Consider the following 19421-nt stretch of genomic DNA (forward strand, 5'->3'; position numbering starts at 1 on the left):
GGGAAAAATCAATAGTTTGGAGGCGAAATCTCTGTCCTAAGTCCTATATAACTGAGTTTACTTGCTGAGCCACACAGCTAAAGATGTTAGTGCTGGTCTCTATTGAGACTCAGAGATACTGTGTAATTAAATGAGGGAATACATGCATTGGCTGATGGAACAAGATGCTCAGGAACTGAGCCAAGTTCCTGTCATGGCTCAGTGGTTAACGAATCCCACTAGGAACCATGAGGTTGCGGGTTCGATCCCTGGCCTTGCTCAGTGGGTTAAGGATCCACCATTGCCGTGAGCTGTGGTGTAGGTTGCAGACGCGGCTCAGATCCCACATTGCTGTGGCTCTGGCGTAGGCCAGTGGCTACAGCTCCGATTAGACCTCTAGCCTGGAACCTCCACATGTCATGGGTGTGGCCCTAGAAAGGACATAAAGACAAAAAAAAAATAAAATTAAAAAAGATGCTATTTAAATACTATTCATATTATTATGATGATGCCTTTAAAATTAATCATTTTCACCATGATTACAAATTTCCAAACTCTCTGCTCCTCCTGTCTCCTGATCTTTATTACCTGTGGAGCATGAACTGAATTTTTAGAAAGGCAGCCCTAAAAGAACCCATACATGAAGCAGAGTGGCCCTCAACCGTTTTGCCTATGCAACTCATGACAACCCCCGCCCATCTTCATTGGACCCAGACAGGAGGAGGAAGGCTGCTGGGGTCCCTGGTGGTGGTGATGCTATTGGGGGAGGAGCCCAAGGGGGCAAGTTCAAATTTGAATGTGTGGAGCCAATGCACTGTCAGAAGTCAGTGCAGCAGCAGTGGTGCTGGAGGCAAGTTTTCCTTGGCCTAAGAGTCTCAGGGAGCCACTCTGGAATCTACCATGGACAGGTAAAGCAGTCTACTTGTGGGTGGGTGGCCTTTCTCTCAGAGCAAATCTGAGTAATGAGACGGCTAAACTCTCCCTTTCTTCCCTATCACTGTCTGACTCACAAGATTCGCTTGGTCAAGATGCACATTTATTTCTCTGGATCTGTCTCATCTTCTGTTCAGATCTTACATGCTTTCTGCCAAATTCTCTCTTTCTTAACTTTTATGCACCATATATGGACTTGTCACTCATTGATGGTAGTAATATTAAGTAAGTAAATGGTAAGAGACTCAAATCATGAAAAGGTAAGAGCAATGCTATACTAAAAGCAGTAGTGGTAACTAATAATTCTGTAAACAGGAGTCCCTTGGTGGCTTAGGGGTTTACGGATCCGTTGTTGTCACTGCAGCGGCTCAGGTCACTGCTGTGGCATAGGTTCAATCCCTGGCTTGGGAACTTCCACAAGCTGCAGGCATGGCCAAAATAAATTCTGTAAACATTCAACAATAAAACCCATTGAAGAATAGCTTTCCAAGGGAGATTTTACTGAATAATTACACTCAGGAAATTATTTTTTTAAATGCCTATATTCAAAATTAATTGCTTGAAAGTCACTAGGACTGTGTCTGTTATGAGGAGATTAATTCACTCAAGCAACTTATTTAATATTATAGGCCCAATTGTTAGGCAGTTAATGGCATTTTTACTATTTCCATTGTCTTTCAATTCCTTCAGACATAATGTCTTCACATGAAGTTTATGACATGTTATCATAGAACTTTTTTTCATAGAGCTTATTCCTGTTTTTATGATTACTGCGAATGCATGAAAATTTATATCTAATCCAAATACTTTATCTCAATTTTATTCTTTTACAAAGGATCTAAACCACGTGGCCAAGAATCTTAATGGTAGACTAAATGTTCTTTGGGAAAATTTTGAGGGCAAAAATGTCAAATGTCAGCTCTGTTCACAGTGAGATTTTGAAAACGAATCTCAGGTACAAGAGAGGAACAGGACTCAGTGGAGATACTTGTAAATACTGAAATGCAAAGCAATGGTAAAAAGAGTCAAAATTCAGAGAAAGTCAGAGAAGGAGAAAAGATGAAATTCAATAGGAGAGAATTATTTTCATTAAGGAAAAGCCTCTCTGCAGAGCCCAGTAGTGACGGCACACGGCAGGAGAGGCTGATTATTTTTAAAGCATCTGTCTCTGGTTTGCATTGCTGGGGATGCAGCCAGTGTTCTGCGTCAGGGAACACAGCTGTCCTAGCAGCTGTCAACCTGCGGACGTGAAAGACTCTCTCTGCTGAGTCCTTCGTACCCTGAAGAGAAACCACGAAGAGGACAGGGTGTAGAAACATGTTCCTAGCCCGTTAGGGGCAAGTGATGAATCAGGAAAGTCATTTAACAGCTCTGCCGCCCCAACCCCGCCAAACGTTAATTGACAGGTGACCATGATGCAATGCACTCTGACTGGTAGCTTCTGATGGAAACAGAACTATTGTATTTTCATGTGAGGTAGGAGGTAGAAGGCCATCTGATTCCTTAACCTATGTCCTGTCCTTTCCTGTACTCCTGGACGTTTCCTCCTCCTCAAGGTAACACCCCCCCCACCTGCGGTGCATGATCTAGTCCCCCCTCCCCACACCCACTTCCCATCCACACAGCCCAGGAAGACAGGTTAAAAGTAGAAGGAAATTTTTGGCAAGAGATTTTGAACCTATTTAAAACTGGGCCCCAAAGAGGATGTTTCTTCTTTTCTAAGCATTTATTATGTATTTGGTTTGTATGTAATATGCTGAGGGTGATTATATGTTAATTAATAATTAACAATTGTAATAGTAACAGTGGCAGTGCTATGGTGGTTACCATAGTAAATTACTATCACTTTAAAATAAAGTCAATTTGGAGTTCCTGCTGTGGCACAGTGGGATTGCTTGCATCTCTGCAGCACCAGGACACAAGTTCAATCCCTGGCCCCGTACGGCGGGTTAAAGGAGCCAGCCCAGGTTGCAGCTGCGTCTTGGATCTGATCCCTTGCCTGGGAACTCCATATGCCACAGGGCAGCCAAAAAAAGTAGTGTAAAAAATAAAGCCCCCCCTTTTTTTCACAGTTTTTAATTTTTTTTTTTTTTTTTTTTTTTTTTTTTTGGCATGTGGAAGTTCCCAGGCCAGGCCAGGTATAGAATCGGTGCCACAGCAGCGGCCCAAGCGACTACAGTGACAATGTCAGATCCTTTACCCACTGGGCCACAAGAGAACTCCAAGCCAATTTTTATTAGATTCTTGTTAGCATCCAATTCAGATTCTTGCCAAATATGCATTTTTTATTTTAAAATAATGATTGACTAATTTTTTATAGTTTTATATACATAATGGATATGGGGCAATATGTCTAATTCTCTGCCTCAGGATTTAAAATGGATTCCAATAAGCTTCAAATTGCATTCAAGATATTCAAAGTGCAATAACTTTAAAAATGTCTAACCCTGGAGTTCCTGTTGTGGCTCAGTGGTTAACGAAACCAACTAGGAACCATGAGGTTGCGGGTTCGATCCCTGGCCTCACTCAGTGGGTTAAGGATCCAGCATTGCCATGAGCTGTGGTATAGGTCGCAAGCTGTGGTGTAGGTTGCAGATGCGGGCTCGGATCCCACGTTGCTGTGGCTGTGGTATAGGCTGGCGATTCCAGCTCTGATTAGACCCCTAGGCTGGAAACTCCGTGTGCCATGGGAGTGGCCCAAAAAAGACAAAAAAAAAAAAAAAAAAAAAAAACTCTAGCCCTTGCTTATTTAACAAAATATTAGAGCACTTGACTTTTAAATTCAGGGTTCTATCTCATGCACTCCATTATTAAAATATCAATAATCAGCATATTGTCCATTATGTCTTTGGACTGGTACATGAATGTAGAAGCTTTATTCATTCACAAGAGTCCCAAAGTGGAAACAATCCAACTGTCCATCAACAGCTGAATGAATGTGCAGCACCCAGCCAATGGAATATTGCTTTGCAGTTACAAAAAAAAAAAAAAAAACTCTCTTGATACACATACCACCATGAGTGAATGTCAAAGTCATAACATGCTTAGTGAAAGAAGTCAGACACACACAAAGGAGGTCATAATGTCTGCTTTATATGAAATTCTAGGAAAGAAGCAGTAATTATAGCTACAGAAAGCAGATCAGCGGTGGGCCTGAGAGGGAGGGAAAGAACTGACTGAAGAGGTGCATGAAGAAACTGGTGGGGAGGGGTGCGCTGAAAATGTTCTGTATCCTGATTGGGGTTTTGGATGTTTACATCTGCCAATATTCATAGAATTGTACATTTAAGTGGGTGAAGTATGTAAATTATACCTCAATGTTTAAAAAAAAATTTTTTTTTAAAGTTTCAATTCTCATGCCAGCAAACCGTATTCAAATTACTAAGTCATTGCTTTACAAGTTCTCTGCACTTCTGCTCATTGCCACTAGATGGCAGAATTCTCTCCACCAGTTAGATAAGTGCACAGCGGGACAAAAACCAGGGACACTACCGGGCTTTGCTATTAACCACACTATAGCTTGGGTTATGCTCACAACCACAGAGAAACTTGTGTTAGCAGAGAGTATATCCACAAATTCATCTCAAAGAAGCTGCTAGGAAACAGAGCAATCTGTCCCTGTGTGTGAACACAGCAAAATAATTATGTTAGTTTGCAAAACTACACAAGAAATCAGCATAATCAAATCCTGTAAATTTATACCTATTAAAAGACCAGAAGGGAAAACTTAGGCATGTTAACAGTAGTTATCACTAGATAGTATGTCTAATTATCATTAGTATTGGTATTCTAAGCTTTTAAATTCTTTCATATTTAAAAACTTGTCTACTTTTTTGGAGTAATTCAAGTTGACAGCCAAGTATTAATTTTGTACTTTTTTTAATTTGGCCTTGCCCAAGGCATGTGGAAGTTCACTGGCCAGGGATGGAAACTGCACCACAGCAGCAACCTGAGCCCCTGCAGTGACAACGCCAGATCCTTAACCTGAGGCCCCACAGGAGAACTCCCATGACTTTACATTTGACTCAAAAAATGACACTTCCTGACTCAAAATAGGAAGTCTAATTGAGGAGACAGATGTCAGCAATCAATTGATTACAAAGGCTGACTGCTTTGATGGGGTAAGCAGAGAACAACAGGAAATCACTGAAGGGTTTTTGGTTGCTGTTAATATTCGATTTTTGCCTAGAAATTTTGGGGTAGTGACTGTGAGATACATCTTACTGGAAGAGCTGAAATTGTGGTTAGGCTTTGAAGGATGTAAAGGTTTTGCCCAGAGGGAAAAGGCAGGAAGAATTCGGTCAGGGGACGTGCATCAGCAAAGTCACTGGAAAGAAAAAAGGAGCGCAGCAGGGGACAGAGGGGGGAGGAGGACTGCAGTGGTGGGGAAAAGAAGAGAAAAAGTCCTAGGAAACTAGAAATGCAGCTTGATACTGAAAAAGCTGGCCTAAATACCACGTTACAGAGTTTGGAGTTTATTCTGTGGGCAGAACCTAGGGGCTCTTGGGGAGTTCCCTGATGGTGCAGTGGGTTAAGGATCTGGGGTCATCACTGCTGTAGCATGGGTTCCATCCCTGTCTCCAGGGGCAAAAAAGAAAAAAAGAAAAAAAAATCTTTATTTAAAAATAAAAATCTAAAACTGTAATTGTAATGTATACATGTAAGGATAACCTGACCCCCTTGCTGTACAGTGGGAAAATAAAAAAAAAATAAAAAATTAAAAAAAATAAAAATCTAAAAAAAAGTTAGAAAAGAAATTAAAAAAAAAAAAGTTGGGGGTTTTTGGCATGGGAATGATAGTCTAGTCTCACACCTGGGTTTCTTGTGCGGTCCCTCCGGTACAGCATGGCCAATGTTATTTTGAAGGGACTGGAGAGATAAGAGGTTAGGCCAGTGGTAAAGATTAGGGCTTGGACTGAAACCGAAAACAGAGGGAATAGAACAGGGACCAATCAGTAAATGCAGAGGACTAATTGAATATGAGGAGTGAAGAAGAAGCAGATGATTCCCAAGCTTTGAACCTGGTTACCGAGGGTGGAAAGTCAGTGAGAGAAGAGAGGCAGGTCAGGATGGAGGGCAATTTGGGGATAAATACTGTTATGAGCATGTTTGAGGTACACATTGGACATTTAGCTAGAGATTGGAGGGGGAACCCAAGAAGATCAGTATGGGACGAGAGAACATGTTTGTAATTCCAAGTTATCAGCATCTAGAAGGCCTATGGCTTTGAAGTTCTTGCTGTCTCTCGACTGTTCTTAAATATAAGCATGAAAGGGGGTTTATATTGGATTCAGTAAGTCTCAGGCATCATCCAGCAAAGAAGGCAAGAGCATCTTCTCTGATTTGGCCCAAGTATCAGATTTGTTAAAAAGCTGAAGAAAGCCTAAAAAATTAATTAATTAATTAATTTAAAAAAAGAAAAGAGTTCCCGTCATGGCGGTGGTTAACGAATCCGACTGGGAACCACGAGGTTGCGGGTTCGATCCCTGGCCTCGCTCAGTGGGTTAAGGATCCAGCCTTGCCGTAAGCTGTGGTGTGGGCCGCAGATGTGGCTCGGATCCCACGTTGCTGTGGCTCTGGCGTAGGCCAGTGGCTACGGCTCCGATTGGACCCCTAGCCTGGGAATCTCCATATGCTGCGGAAGCAGCCCTAGAAAAGGCAAAAAGACAAAAAAAATAAAATAAAAAGAAAGCAAGCCTGGTGTGATGGGTGGATCAGCTGAGCTCCTGCACACACTTCCTCCTTCCTCTCACCCACAGCCTCCTGATGAAGCAGAGGCAGTTCCTCTACCAATTCAAAAACGTGCGCTGGGCCAAGGGCCGCCACGAGACCTACTTGTGCTATGTGGTGAAGCGGCGGGATAGTGCCACCTCCTTCTCACTGGACTTCGGGCACCTTCGAAACAAGGTATCAATTAAAATTTCCTTCCCAGGCCGTTCAAAGCTAAACTCAGGGCACTTTTAGAGCCTCCTGCTGATGGTCCTACGTTCAGCCTGTTCATTGGTCTCCACTAGACTCCTGAAACCTTTTTCACATGTCCATGCAAGCACAACAGCTTTGCCTCAAAGGGTGTCATCAATGCCAGATCCTTAATGCACTGGACCACAGCAGGAACTCCTCAGGTTGAATTTTAAATGTGAAAAACAAATTGAGTATTTAGCAATTTTACAAACTGGGGAAAAGGAGGTCTCTTGTGGCACAATGGGTTAAGGAGCCGGTGTTGTCACGGCAGTGGCTTGGTTTCCCAGGGGATACAAGTTGTGTTTACACCATACGGTAGTCCTTGAAGTGTACAAGAGCATTATATCTAAACCCCCCCAAAAGTACAAATCTTAATTTTAAAAGTTTATTGCTCAGAATTGCTATCTGAGCCTTCAGGAGTAACATCAAAGATCACTGACCACAAAAAAAAAAAAAAAAAAAAATCACCAACCACAAAGATCACCCTAAACAAATATAAAAGTTTGAAATTTGCAAGAGACACAATGTGAGCAAACGCTGTTGGAAAACATGACACTGAGAGACTTGCTCCAGGCAGGCTTGCCACACACCTTCAAAACCTGCAAAATCCAATACAGCCAAGCACAGTAAAATAAGACCTGCCTGTATTTCATTGCTCTTAGACCATAGCAGCCAGCGCCTCTTGTAGGCCTCATCGAAATCTATACCCTAACCCCAAATTTCCTGACCTCCAGCTAGTGAGGTCAACAGGCACTTCCAATCAATTTTCCTTCCCTTCCAAGGAAGGAAAAGTAACTTCACAAACGCAAATGAAAGCCCTGTGATAGCATGATGCTGTTTCTTTCATCCACTCAACTCATTCCATCCTCCCCATTCCACAGCAAATCCATAGGCTTTCCCCTTCCTAAGGCAAAGAGTTTGAGGTCACCACTTAGCATTGTACCCTTTCCAGCAGATGCTTAACCTTTCTGACACCTGCAGGACAAAACCGCAGACACTCCAAAATAAAATGTTGCAGAGGGAGGGTCCCACATTAATGATCGTAAAAGCAACCAGCACGCCAGTCAACATGAAGGCTCTGAGCCTTCCACTCTCTGAGCCTTCCACTCTGTTTGCAGTCCGGGTGCCACGTGGAATTGCTCTTCCTTCGTTACATCTCCGACTGGGACCTGGACCCGGGCCGGTGCTACCGTGTCACCTGGTTCACGTCTTGGAGCCCCTGCTACGACTGTGCACGTCACGTGGCAAACTTCCTCAGAGGGAACCCCAACCTGAGTCTGAGGATCTTCACCGCGCGCCTCTACTTCTGCGACGGCTACAAGGCGGAGCCTGAGGGGCTGCGGCGGCTGCACCGCGCGGGGGTCCAAATCGCCATCATGACCTTCAAAGGTGTGCGGGGCTCCCCTCCACCCAGCTCAGCCAGGCGGGGCTTACCATTGAGAGTGGGAAGAGCCAGAGGGGAAATTCACGGGGGCAGAATCCTGTGGGTGTTACTAGTTTGCCTTTGGAGTCAAAAATGATCAGCTAAGAGTTCCTGTCGTGGCGCAGTGGTTAACAAATCCGACTAGGAACCTAGAGGTTGTGGGTTCGATTCCTGGCCTTGCTTAGTGGGTTAGGGATCCGGCGTTGCCGTGAGCTGTGGTGTAGGTGGCAGACGCGGCTCGGATCCTGCGTTGCTGTGGCTCTGGCATAGGCCGGTGGCTACAGCTCCGATTAGACCCCTAGTCTGGGAACCTCCATATGCCACGGGAAGCAGCCCTAGAAAAGGCAAAAAGACCAAAAAAAAAAAATCAGCTAGAATTGGAGGAAAAGAATCAATGACTTGGACCCGAGGCTTTGGGGGAAATGAGAATTGAGGGGGCCGGGTTTTTCTCTCTTTCCTCTTGACTTGAGTGAGATCTGAGCCACCTTCTTTCTACCCCCTTCCCCGGCCCTTTTTTTTTTTTTGAAGATTACTTTTATTGCTGGAATACTTTTGTGGAAAATCGCGAAAGAAGTTTCAAAGCCTGGGAGGGGCTGCATGAAAATTCTGTTCGTCTGACCAGACAGCTTCGTCGCATCCTTTTGGTAAGGGACTTCCCTGCTTCTCACTGTCTTTCTCTCCCAAAGTCATCTTTTCCTGCAGCGACTTCTATTGTTTCCTATATTCCCTACATTTTCCTCTGTGCATATGTGTCTATTTATCACTTTTTCCTATGATGAAAACTTTCTCTTTTTTGTTGTCATTTCTCCTGTAATTGAGTTTGCTCTTCTGTTATTTCACAGTTCAGAGCCCTCTGCTAAGATTCCCTTTCCGTCCTTCCCCTTTTTCCTCACCCACATCTTCTTAGACTTCTCAGGATCCGTTTCTCCTGGTAAAATTCCTTCTTCCTACTTCCTCTCCCTCTCAACTTACTTTCTTCAAAAATGTTACCAACGTCACCCACTCTTTCTCCACAGCCCCTGTATGAGGTTGATGACTTACGAGATGCGTTTCGTACGTTGGGACTTTGATACCAGCCTCCACATACAAAGAAATATCTCTGAAGATAGTGGGTAAAAAGCTATCCTTCAAGAACAGTCCTTCAAGAATTCTGTTTTTCTTCAACTCTCTTTCTTTTGAGTTTAGGAAAAAAAGTATTCATATATGACTTTAAGAAATGTCTTGAAAATAGACAACGAACACAGGCCCACCAGGGTAATGCCAGTGTTGGTGCAGTTTTTAGTGCAACATCGCACCCTACTGGGAGATGACAGAACTGCAGGTCCTTGGAGCACCTAAGTGTCAACATTAAGCAGAGAGAAAGCAGAAGGTAAATGCTTCAAGAGCAGGGTGAAAGGATCAAATTTTTATAACCAATATCCTTCATTATTAGATTCTGAGTTTTCCATGGTGTTAATGATAGATTTTTTCTACTCTTTTCCTTTGGCGTTCATTTGCAAGTGAACAAGCTTCTGTCAGGCTGTGCTCTATAGAACTTTCTAAGGAGAGAACCTGGGTGATGATAAACCCTGAGCCATCTCTTCAGAGCATTAATATTCAAGCATGTGCTGTATGTCTTAATTGTCTGAAGCATGTTTTTCAGGTTTGTACATAAGAGAATTTGTTTTCTTGGTATGAAATGCACATGGTCACCTTCAGGCTCTTTATAATAAAGGATCTTAAAATGAATGAAGACCTTCTAAAAGTGAATTGATGCCTCAAGTAACAAATGTGCAAACAGATCTTTTGACAGTAACTTTTGAAAGCACACATTTCCCATAAAACTAGTGAACTCGGAAGGGAGTTGCTTGAAAGCTAAGAAAAATCTATTCTCTTTGGTGGGTTTTTGAACTTCAGTAAGGCCAGCCAGGTTAAGGTTTTCCCTTTTGTATGTATGCATTGCTTCTCTCAAAGAAATGACAGTGTAAGAAGCTGTGATTAAAAAAAAAAAAAAAAAAAAAAAAAAAAGAATATTTGGAAAGGATGAGCATTGTAAGGAAAGTGTTTTATCCAGCAAAATAGCAGAGTGAGCCAACGGCAGAGAGCAGTTGTCTGTCCCTAACAACTCCCCTGGACTGTGAGAAAATATCAGAATAACCATATATCACTGTGCAGTTATCACCTAGCAACCCTTGCAAGGCAGATAAACAAATCCACAGGAAAATTTGAACTCCTAATTGTATTATTCTACTCTTACTGTATGTATATAGTTTCTGAAAGTTAATTATTAAAAATCCTTGTTCATGTATTACTCATTCATATTGTATATTGTGCTACGTAGTATCTAATCTTTTTTTTTATCATTCTTTCCCTTTCTGATGTATTGAAATGGATTCCTAATGTCTTACCTTTGAAAATTCCGAATGTTTATACCTTTAGAAATGCTTCTAATAGCAAGCATGTGATTCTGTCGTGGTCTAGTATTGTAATAAAATTGCTATAAAACCATTCTCCTGATTTTTAGTAAATTTTTCCCACAGCAGATTTGATTCTGGCTCATTTCAATCAACTGAATAAATGATAAATAATTTTGGAGATAAAATGCCAAATTAAAATATCCCAATGATTTTTAAAGTTAAATTACAGGAGTGCCTTTGTGGTACAGTAGGTTAAGGCTGTGGTGTTGTCACTGCAGCTACTCAGGTTGGCCTATGGTGCAGGTTCGCGCCCTATCCCAGGAACTTTCACATGCTGCTGGTGCAGCCAAAAAAAAAAGTTTAAATTACAAAGTCAGTATGGGAGTTCCCGCTGTGGAACAATAGGTTAAGAATCTGACTGCAGCGGCTTGGGTTGATCCCTGGCCCCAGAATTTCTTCTATATGCTGTGGGTGCAACCATAAAAATAATAATAATTTTTTTAAAAATCTTGAGTTCCCATCGTGGCCCAGCAGTTAACGAATCTGACTAGTATCCTTGAGGACACAGGTTTGATCCTTGGCCTGCTCAGGATCTGGCATTGCCGTAAGCTGTGATGTAGGTCGCAGATGTGGCTCAGATCTGGCGTTGCTGTGGCTGTGGCGTAGGCCAGCAGCTACAGCTCCAATTCTACCCCTAGTCTGGGAACCTCCCTATGCCACAGATGCAGCCCTAAAAAGAAAATGAAAAATCCAACAACAAAGTCAGTATGATAGAACAGACTTCAGAGTCCAGAAATAAGCCCATGTGTCTATGTTCAACTGATTTCTGACAAGGATGCCAGGACCATTCAAAGGGACAAAGAACAGAGCTTTCAGCAGATGATGCTAGGTCAACTTGCACTTATATGCAAAATAATGATGTGAACCTCTACCACAGAACAGTTAATTCAAAATGTATCAAATACCTAAATCTAAGAACCCAGCCCTAAGTAGTACCTGCTTAAGTCTGGTCTTTCAAACTCAGGGAAGGCCTAAGATACGAAAGCATTTTTCAAGAAACAAGAAATGGGGGACACAGAGGGGCTTTTGTACCCAAAGAGTCCTTTTCATTCTCCCTTTTCTTTAATAAGACTCAATCCTAAGGGGAATGGGGGTGGAACAAGAAAGGGAATAAAATTTTTGACAGAGAGATTAATCATAAATTCAGCAGGGGAATTCTTTTGGGGGGATTCAGATTTCAAATTCACAGAATGGGGGAAAAATACTTATAACTATTTTATCTGATGAGCTGAGTATCCAGAATATACAAAAGATTCTAAAGACCACCTAACTTAACAATGGCCAAGAGATTCAAATACATTTCTCCAAAGAAGATTTACAAATGGCTAGTAAGTACATAGATTCTCAACATTCTTAGTGATTAGGGAATGCAAATCAAAATCACAATGAGACACTAAACGATTATTGGTGAGAATGTGGAGAAGTTAAAACAGTCATGTGTTAGCTAGTGGAAATGCAAAACTGTATTATGAAAAACAATTTGGTGATTCCTCAAAAGCCAATTCATTTTGGCTCAGTGGTAAAGAACCAGACTAGTATCTGAGGACATAGTTTTGATCCCTGGCCCCACTCGATGGGTTAAAGATCCAGCTTTGCTGTGAGCTGCAATGTAAGTTGCAGATGAAGCTCGGATCTGGCTGAGCTCTGGCATAGGCTGGCAGCTGCAGCTTCAGATTTGACCCCTAGTCTAGGAACTTTCATATGCCAAGGATGCAGCCTTGAAAAGAACACACACGCACGCGTGCGCGCGTGTCCTCTAAGACACAGCACTTTCACTCCTTGGCATAATATCCAAGAAGATTAACATATGTTCAAACAAAACTTTGTACATGACTACTCTAGCAGTTTTTATAGTAGCCAAAAAGTGGAAACACCCAAATGTCCATCAACTGATCCATAGATTAATGAAGGGGTATATCCATAGAATGATATTTTACTTGGTTATAAAAAGGGAGTACTGATACATCCTACAACATAGATAAACCTTAGAAACAATGTGAAAGAAGCCAGATGCAAAAGACCAACTATCCTACATTTCCATTGATATGAAAATGCCCAAAATTGTTAAATCTAGAGTTCTGGTTTCATGCAACAGTGGGCAAGGTATTGGAACTTTGTAAAGCTTTAATTTCCTATCTGTGAAATGGGCATATGAAGGTCAATTCTTCATATATTTTTGGTATTTAATTGGAAGATTATACAAACCTGGTCCTAGAGCACTGCCGTCCTATTTATAAGGTGGAAACCTAGAAACCACACTTGACTTCACTGTCTGCCCCCGTATCCGGTCCTATAGACTTTGTGTGCTAAATTATCTCTTGAATTTACTTTTCTCTATGCTCCACTAGCACTTTAGTTGGAGGGCAAGGAGCAGCTCCTGACAGTTGAGAACTGGCCTGGGACACATAACTGGGCCATATCATTTTCTTGTTGGACATAAACAGTCTCATAGAAAACAAAAAAAAACCTAAAAGAACACCAACCTCAGACAAGATTACTCTAAGACCACGATGCATTATTTGTCGGAGACACCCACAAAAATACCAAACACCCCATCTCTTGGCTTGAATGGCTGCTACTTTGTTACCAGTTACAGCTCTTCCCCAAAGGCTTAGTGTCAACAATCAGAGGATTGACTTATTCCCTCACAATGTCAGTCTAAAGCAAACCTCCATTTTCTTAGATCCTTCTCCAATAAATTCCCAAACCAAAGTCTATAATTGAACTAGTAGCTGTGGAGCGTCTCGGTAAGAGAAACAGTCTCTTACACAGAAACTTCGCTGGTTCCCCATGACAGGTGTTTCCCCATCGGGGCAAGAGTCATCAGTCTTACTTGTCCAACTGCAGGTGTGTTCTTCCTGGCCTCTGGCTGGAGGCCATTGACATACCTTAGTTGGAGCTATTCACATCTCTTGTATAGTCTATTGCAAGCATTATAGTATTTACCAATTCTTATTACATTATATTGAGTTTCTGAGGATGATGAGTTTTTTTTTATGAGAAATAAATGCTGAACCTGTTCAAGAAAATTGGGGGATTTAGTCACAGAGGATGTCATATACAGTGTGTTACAATTTATATAAAGGTTCAATTCACTGAAGACACAAATTTAAATAACTATTTTTTTTTTCTTTAAGTTTGTGTTCCCGCTATATAGCACAGGGAACTATATCTAGTCACCTGTGATTGAACATAATGGAGGATAATGTGAGAAAAGGAATATATATATATATATATATATATATATGACTGGGTCACTTTACCATACGGTAGAAATTGACAATGAAAAAATTAAAAATCTTTTTTTAATCTTTTTGCCATTTCTAGGGCTTCTCCCACAGCATATGGAGGTTCCCAGGCTAGGGGTCCAATCGGAGCTGTAGCCACCAACCTACGCCACAGCCACAGCAACGTGGGATCTGAGCTGCGACTGTGACCTACATCACAGCTCACAGCAACGCTGGATCCTTAACCCACTGAGCAAGGCCAGGGATCGAACCCGGAACCTCATGTTTCCTAGTTGGATTCATTAACCACTAAGCCACGACGGGAACTTCAAAAAAATAAAGTTTGTGTTATGTGATTTGTGTTAAATGACACAAATTATTTTGTATTAAATAAGAGTGATCCCTTTCACGTGTTCTTTAACATTAGAGCAACTTGAAACAGAGATTAAATTTAAAACAAATTTGGGAGTTCCTGTCATGGCTTTGTCAGTGGTTAACGAATCCAACTAGCAACCATGAGGTTGCAGGTTCAATCCCTGGCCTTGCTCGGTGGGTTAAGGATCTGGCGTTGCCGTGAGCTGTGGTGTAGGTAGCAGAGGTGGCTCGGATCCCGAGTTGCTGTGGCTCTGCCACAAGCCGGTGGCTACAGCTCTGATTAGACCCCTAGCCTGGGAACCTCCATATGCCACGGGGGCAGCCCTGGAAAAGGCAAAAAGCCAAAAAAATAAAAAAATAAAAAGCAAATTTGATTACGCTAATTTCAACATTTTAAGTTATACCACCCAAACTGCTTTATAGGGAAGATTTGCAAACAAACATAATAAATTAAACCTATAACAGGGCAAAATAAATGTTATATTTCCACCTCAATACTGTTAACAGGCTTAATCTAATTCCTTTAAACCTTTCGGCTTAAAATGCCAATATCTACTGCAGGATTCTTTACATTACATTTGAATGCATATTATCTTGAACTATAGCTAAAGGTATTAATGTAACTGGTTTGATCAACTTCATCATTTATGATTCAAATCCAGACTTCCAAGTTTAGTATTTAATCTATTTAAAGATTTTAAAATTTAGTATCTAAGATGAGCTGAAAATTAAGGGCCATAATGTAGATGCTTGCCCAGAGATTTAGAGATCCAGATCAGACATGGAATCTGAACTACATGAAATCCAGGCTTTTTCTAGGTCATTCTAAGTTATTTGTTATCAGATTCCCCAAGGACTCTTAGCAACTAAATTTTAGTCACCTGATATGGGTAGATGGAATCTGGCAACCCAGGTTGCAGCTAACTTCCTTCTCTACCGATTGGATTAGTTTTGACCACAATTCCAAGGTGGAACTGTAATTGGAACCATGGGCTACAAGGGAACTCCCCAAGGTCATTCTTATGTGACTATGTGGGAAGTTAAATAACAATACAAATACTATGCAGCTTGAAAAGTTGCAAGGCACTATTATGACGTGTTAATAGTAATGTATTAGATTTCTAGAACTAGAATGATGTCTCTGTGATGAAAAAATCCTCTGGGGGTTCCTGTTGTGCCTCAGTGGGTTACAACCTGACTAGCATCCGTGAGGATGCAACCAGGGATCAAACTCACATCCTCATGGATACTAGCCCTATTCCTTTCTGCTGCACCACAACAGGAACTCCCCAGACTATTTCATATATACAGTACCTTTAATCCAGCATTCCATTTCTAGGAATCTCATCTAAAGAAATCTCTCATACGTATACCCAAGATTACATATATAAGCATAGTCATTCCAACACTGCAATAAGGAAAGTCCACAGTAGAATGATAAATATATTACAAAACCGCCATTCTTAGTAAAAGTACGCGACAATTTTAAAAGATTGATTTAAAGCTGCGTATGTAGAGACATAATACAAAAATATGCAAATCATATTGCTAAGAGAGAAAGTTCTATAAAACACTTACATACAGCTTAATTTCATACGTACTTTAATGCCTATATATAGGTTACAGACCTTTCTTAAAATCTGCATGTACATAAAGGTATATATGTATACACATATGCTTAACCAAAGGCTGAAAAGATAAAATCCAAACTATCAGCTGTGGTTATTTCCAGGAAGAAAAACTGAATGGGAAGAAAAAAGTGGGGGTGAAAGGAACCTTAAAAATTTTTTTTGGTTTTTGGTTTTTGTTTTTTTTTCACTCTACAAAAAAATAAAAGTGTCACTTGTAACTTTTAAAGAATATTGAAGAAGAAAAAAATAACATTTAAAAGTTAGGACTCAATAGGAATTCACTATTTTTCTATTCTCCAGTGTTTACTGACATATAGAATATGCCACTGTTTTTAAGTTGAGAAGGTTCTAGTAAAACAAGTCTTGCACATAGATCACACGTGGCTAAAAGTTTTCCTTCAATTACCAGTGATTTCTGAAACACTTGGAGTGTTGGACAATGTGCAGGAAAGGGAATCTAGTCAGGGTTTAGCTAGAGAAAGAGAACCATCAAGAGACATACATAATACATTAAGGAATTGAGGAATTAACTCACGCGGCTGAAGCTCTGGGCAGAGTCCAGAATCTGCCTGCAGGCTGGGAGGACTGGGAGGAAGAATTCTGGGCAGACGCTTCAGTCCTCTGGTGAAATATCTTCAGAGAAGCCTCTCAGTTCTCTCCTTAAATCCTTAAAACAACTTAATGAGGCCCGCCCAGATTATGTAAAATACTTAGAATAAATGGATTACTGACTATAAATACAATCTACAAGATACTCCAGTTTGAGTAACTGGAGCCTCGCAAAACTGATACATAAAACCCATGTTGCAGCGTGTATACATGAAAAGCAAAACAAAACAAAAAACCCAAAGTAAAAAAGAACACATTACAGAGAGCTGATATTTTTTTGAGCTCAGACTGGATGCTTGTCACAGTACTAGCCGTATTACACGTTTTAGTCTGCCCAGCTAACCTAGAGATGGATTTAAACTTAGGTATTTGAGATTCTATACTTGCCTTAGTGTAGCTTATTTAGTTACAGATAATGGAAACCAACTCAATTTACTCATAAAAAGGGGATTTATTTTACAGTCACACTCAGACAACAAATAGAAAAGTGCCATGGTTTTTCACTAGTGACTATGAGGGTTCCAGTGAGTGGATACTTCTGTCTCTTTTTCAGGGACCACATGGCCTCTGTCTTGCTCAGCATCTCCTTCTTCTCCCTTATTATCTGTCTTCCTCTTTTTTTTTATTGTTGGCGCTTGCAGTATCTGGAAGTGGCTGGATCAGGGATGGAACCTGTACCACGGCAGCTACAATATGGGATCCTTAAGCCACTGAGCCACCAGGGAACTCCGGCTGTCTTCCTCTTTTCAAATTTCCTTCTCCATGATAACTTAACACATCATAGATACTCCTACTCCTATCTTCTCCACTTTTTATTCTTTTTTTTTTTTTTTTGCTTTTGCTTTCAGGGCCACACTCTGGGCATATGGAAGTTTCCAGGCTAGGGATCGAATCAGAGCTAGGACCACAAGCCTACGCTACAGTCTACGCTACAGCCCAATACCAGATCTGAGGCGAGTCTGTGACTTATACCACAGCTCACAGCAACACCAGATCCCTGACCCACTGAGCAAAGCCAGGGATCGAACTGCATCCTCATAGATTCTAGGTGGGTTCATTTCCACTCTACCACAATGGGAACTCCTCTACTTTTTATTCTTAATCATTATGGCTCATTGGCTTTTTTTTAATATATATTTTTGTGGCCACACCCACAGCATATGGAGGTTCCCAGACTGGGGGTCCAATGGGAGGTGTAGCAGTGTCTTCGACCTATATGGCAACACTGGATCCTTAACCCACTAGGCAAGGCCAGGGATCAAACCTTCATCTTCATGGATACTAGTCAGATTCATTTCCTCTGAGCCACGACGGAACTTCTCATTGGCTTTTTTTTTTTTAATTTCCCAAAGAGGAACAATTTAATTGCCCCAAATAATCTTTTGGGCCATTCAAAGTATGTACAGCAGAAATTATCACAGCCTTGTAAATTAACTATAGTTCAATAAAACTTAAATAGTAATAAGTGCAAACAGCAAACAAAACAAAAAAGTATGTTACTACTCAAGTATTGTCAGTAGGGATTAGAAATGAAAGGTGTTGAGTAGTTTATAAAAACTTAATTTGAAAAAGTCGGAGTTCCCATCATGGCGCAGCGGTTAACAAATCCGACTAGGAACCATGAGGTTGCAGGTTCAATCCCTGGCCTTGCTCAGTGGGTTAAGGATCCGGTGTTGCCGTGAGCTATGGTGTAGGTTGCAGACGCTGCTTGGATCCTGCATTGCCGTGGGCTCTGGCATAGACCAGCGACTATGGCTCCAATTAGACCCCCTAGCCTGGGAACCTCCATATGCCTCGGTCACAGCCCAAGAAAAGGCAATAAGACAAAAAAAAAAAAAAAAAAAAAAAAAAAGGAAGGAAGGAAGAAAGAAAAGGTCCAGACCAGGAGTTCCTATTGTGGCTCAGCAAAAACAAACCCACTAGTATCCATGAGGATGCAGTTCTATCCCTAGCCCCATTCAGTGGGTTAAGGATCCAGTGTTGCTGTGGCTGTGGTGTAAGCTGGAGGCTACAGCTCCGATTCGACCCCTAGCCTGGGAATTTCCATATGCCGCAGGTATGGCCCTTAAATTAAAACACACACACACAAACTTCACGGAATCTAATTACATGTCCTGGTAACTGCAACTGGTTTGGCTGACCACAGCCCCCTCAAGCAGAGGGAAGGAGTCATTTCTTTCTGTATCACGTGTCTTTTGATCCCTGTTCACATTTCATCCAACACTCGTTTTGGTGTTGGTGCTACAAAGTCAATGAGAAACAGTCTTTCACCTTATGCTCCCGTGGCATATATAGGTTCGCAGGCTAGGGGACTAATCGGAGCTGTAGTCACCGGCCTTCACCAGAGCCACAGCAATATGGGATCCGAGCCTCGTCTGCAACCCACACCACAGCTCACAGCAACGCCAGAGCCCTAACCCACTGAGCAAGGCCAGGGATAGAACCTGCAACCTCATGGTTCCTAGTCAGATTCGTTAACCACTGCGCCATGACGGGAATGCCTGATTGAGCATCTGAAATTGGGCTATAGGTCAAGCTCCACGATGGACCTTTGATTCTACTGACATTGCTCCCAACCAGGCTCTAACTCCTCTTGCCTCGGAGGCTACAAAGAGTAAATATTTGCTGGAGCAGGGAGGGAAAGCTGTGCCTTCTGGCTCTAAGATCTGTGAGCACAAAAAACATTTCCCGAGCTTCTGTCTCCTGGGGTGGCTATATTTGACTGATCATCTCATAAAAGAATAGAAAAGAGAAAAACAGAAAAACAGAATATGAAGTTCTCCTGTGGCTCAACCAGTTAAGGATCCAGCCTTGTCACCGCTGTGGT

General features: G+C 41.6%; 1 protein-coding gene across 1 annotated transcript; it reads left to right on the forward strand.

Moving 5' to 3' along the window:
• Positions 677–10783, forward strand: AICDA (activation induced cytidine deaminase). The gene is made up of 5 exons (XM_003126511.4): positions 677–887; positions 6672–6819; positions 7992–8262; positions 8825–8940; positions 9313–10783. The coding sequence occupies exons 1-5, from the start codon at positions 880–882 to the stop codon at positions 9364–9366; spliced, it is 597 nt and encodes a 198-aa protein (XP_003126559.1). The 5' UTR covers positions 677–879; the 3' UTR covers positions 9367–10783.

The sequence above is a fragment of the Sus scrofa genome, chromosome 5, assembly GCF_000003025.6.
Source record: "Sus scrofa isolate TJ Tabasco breed Duroc chromosome 5, Sscrofa11.1, whole genome shotgun sequence".
Lineage (NCBI taxonomy): Eukaryota > Metazoa > Chordata > Mammalia > Artiodactyla > Suidae > Sus > Sus scrofa.

Bases quoted from the DNA above. Each gene is read 5' to 3' on its own strand.
- AICDA (XM_003126511.4), top strand. The intron at 8,263-8,824 runs GTGTGCGGGGCT...TTTTTTTTGAAG, and splicing joins CGCCATCATGACCTTCAAAG to ATTACTTTTATTGCTGGAAT. The intron at 8,941-9,312 runs GTAAGGGACTTC...CTTTCTCCACAG, and splicing joins AGCTTCGTCGCATCCTTTTG to CCCCTGTATGAGGTTGATGA.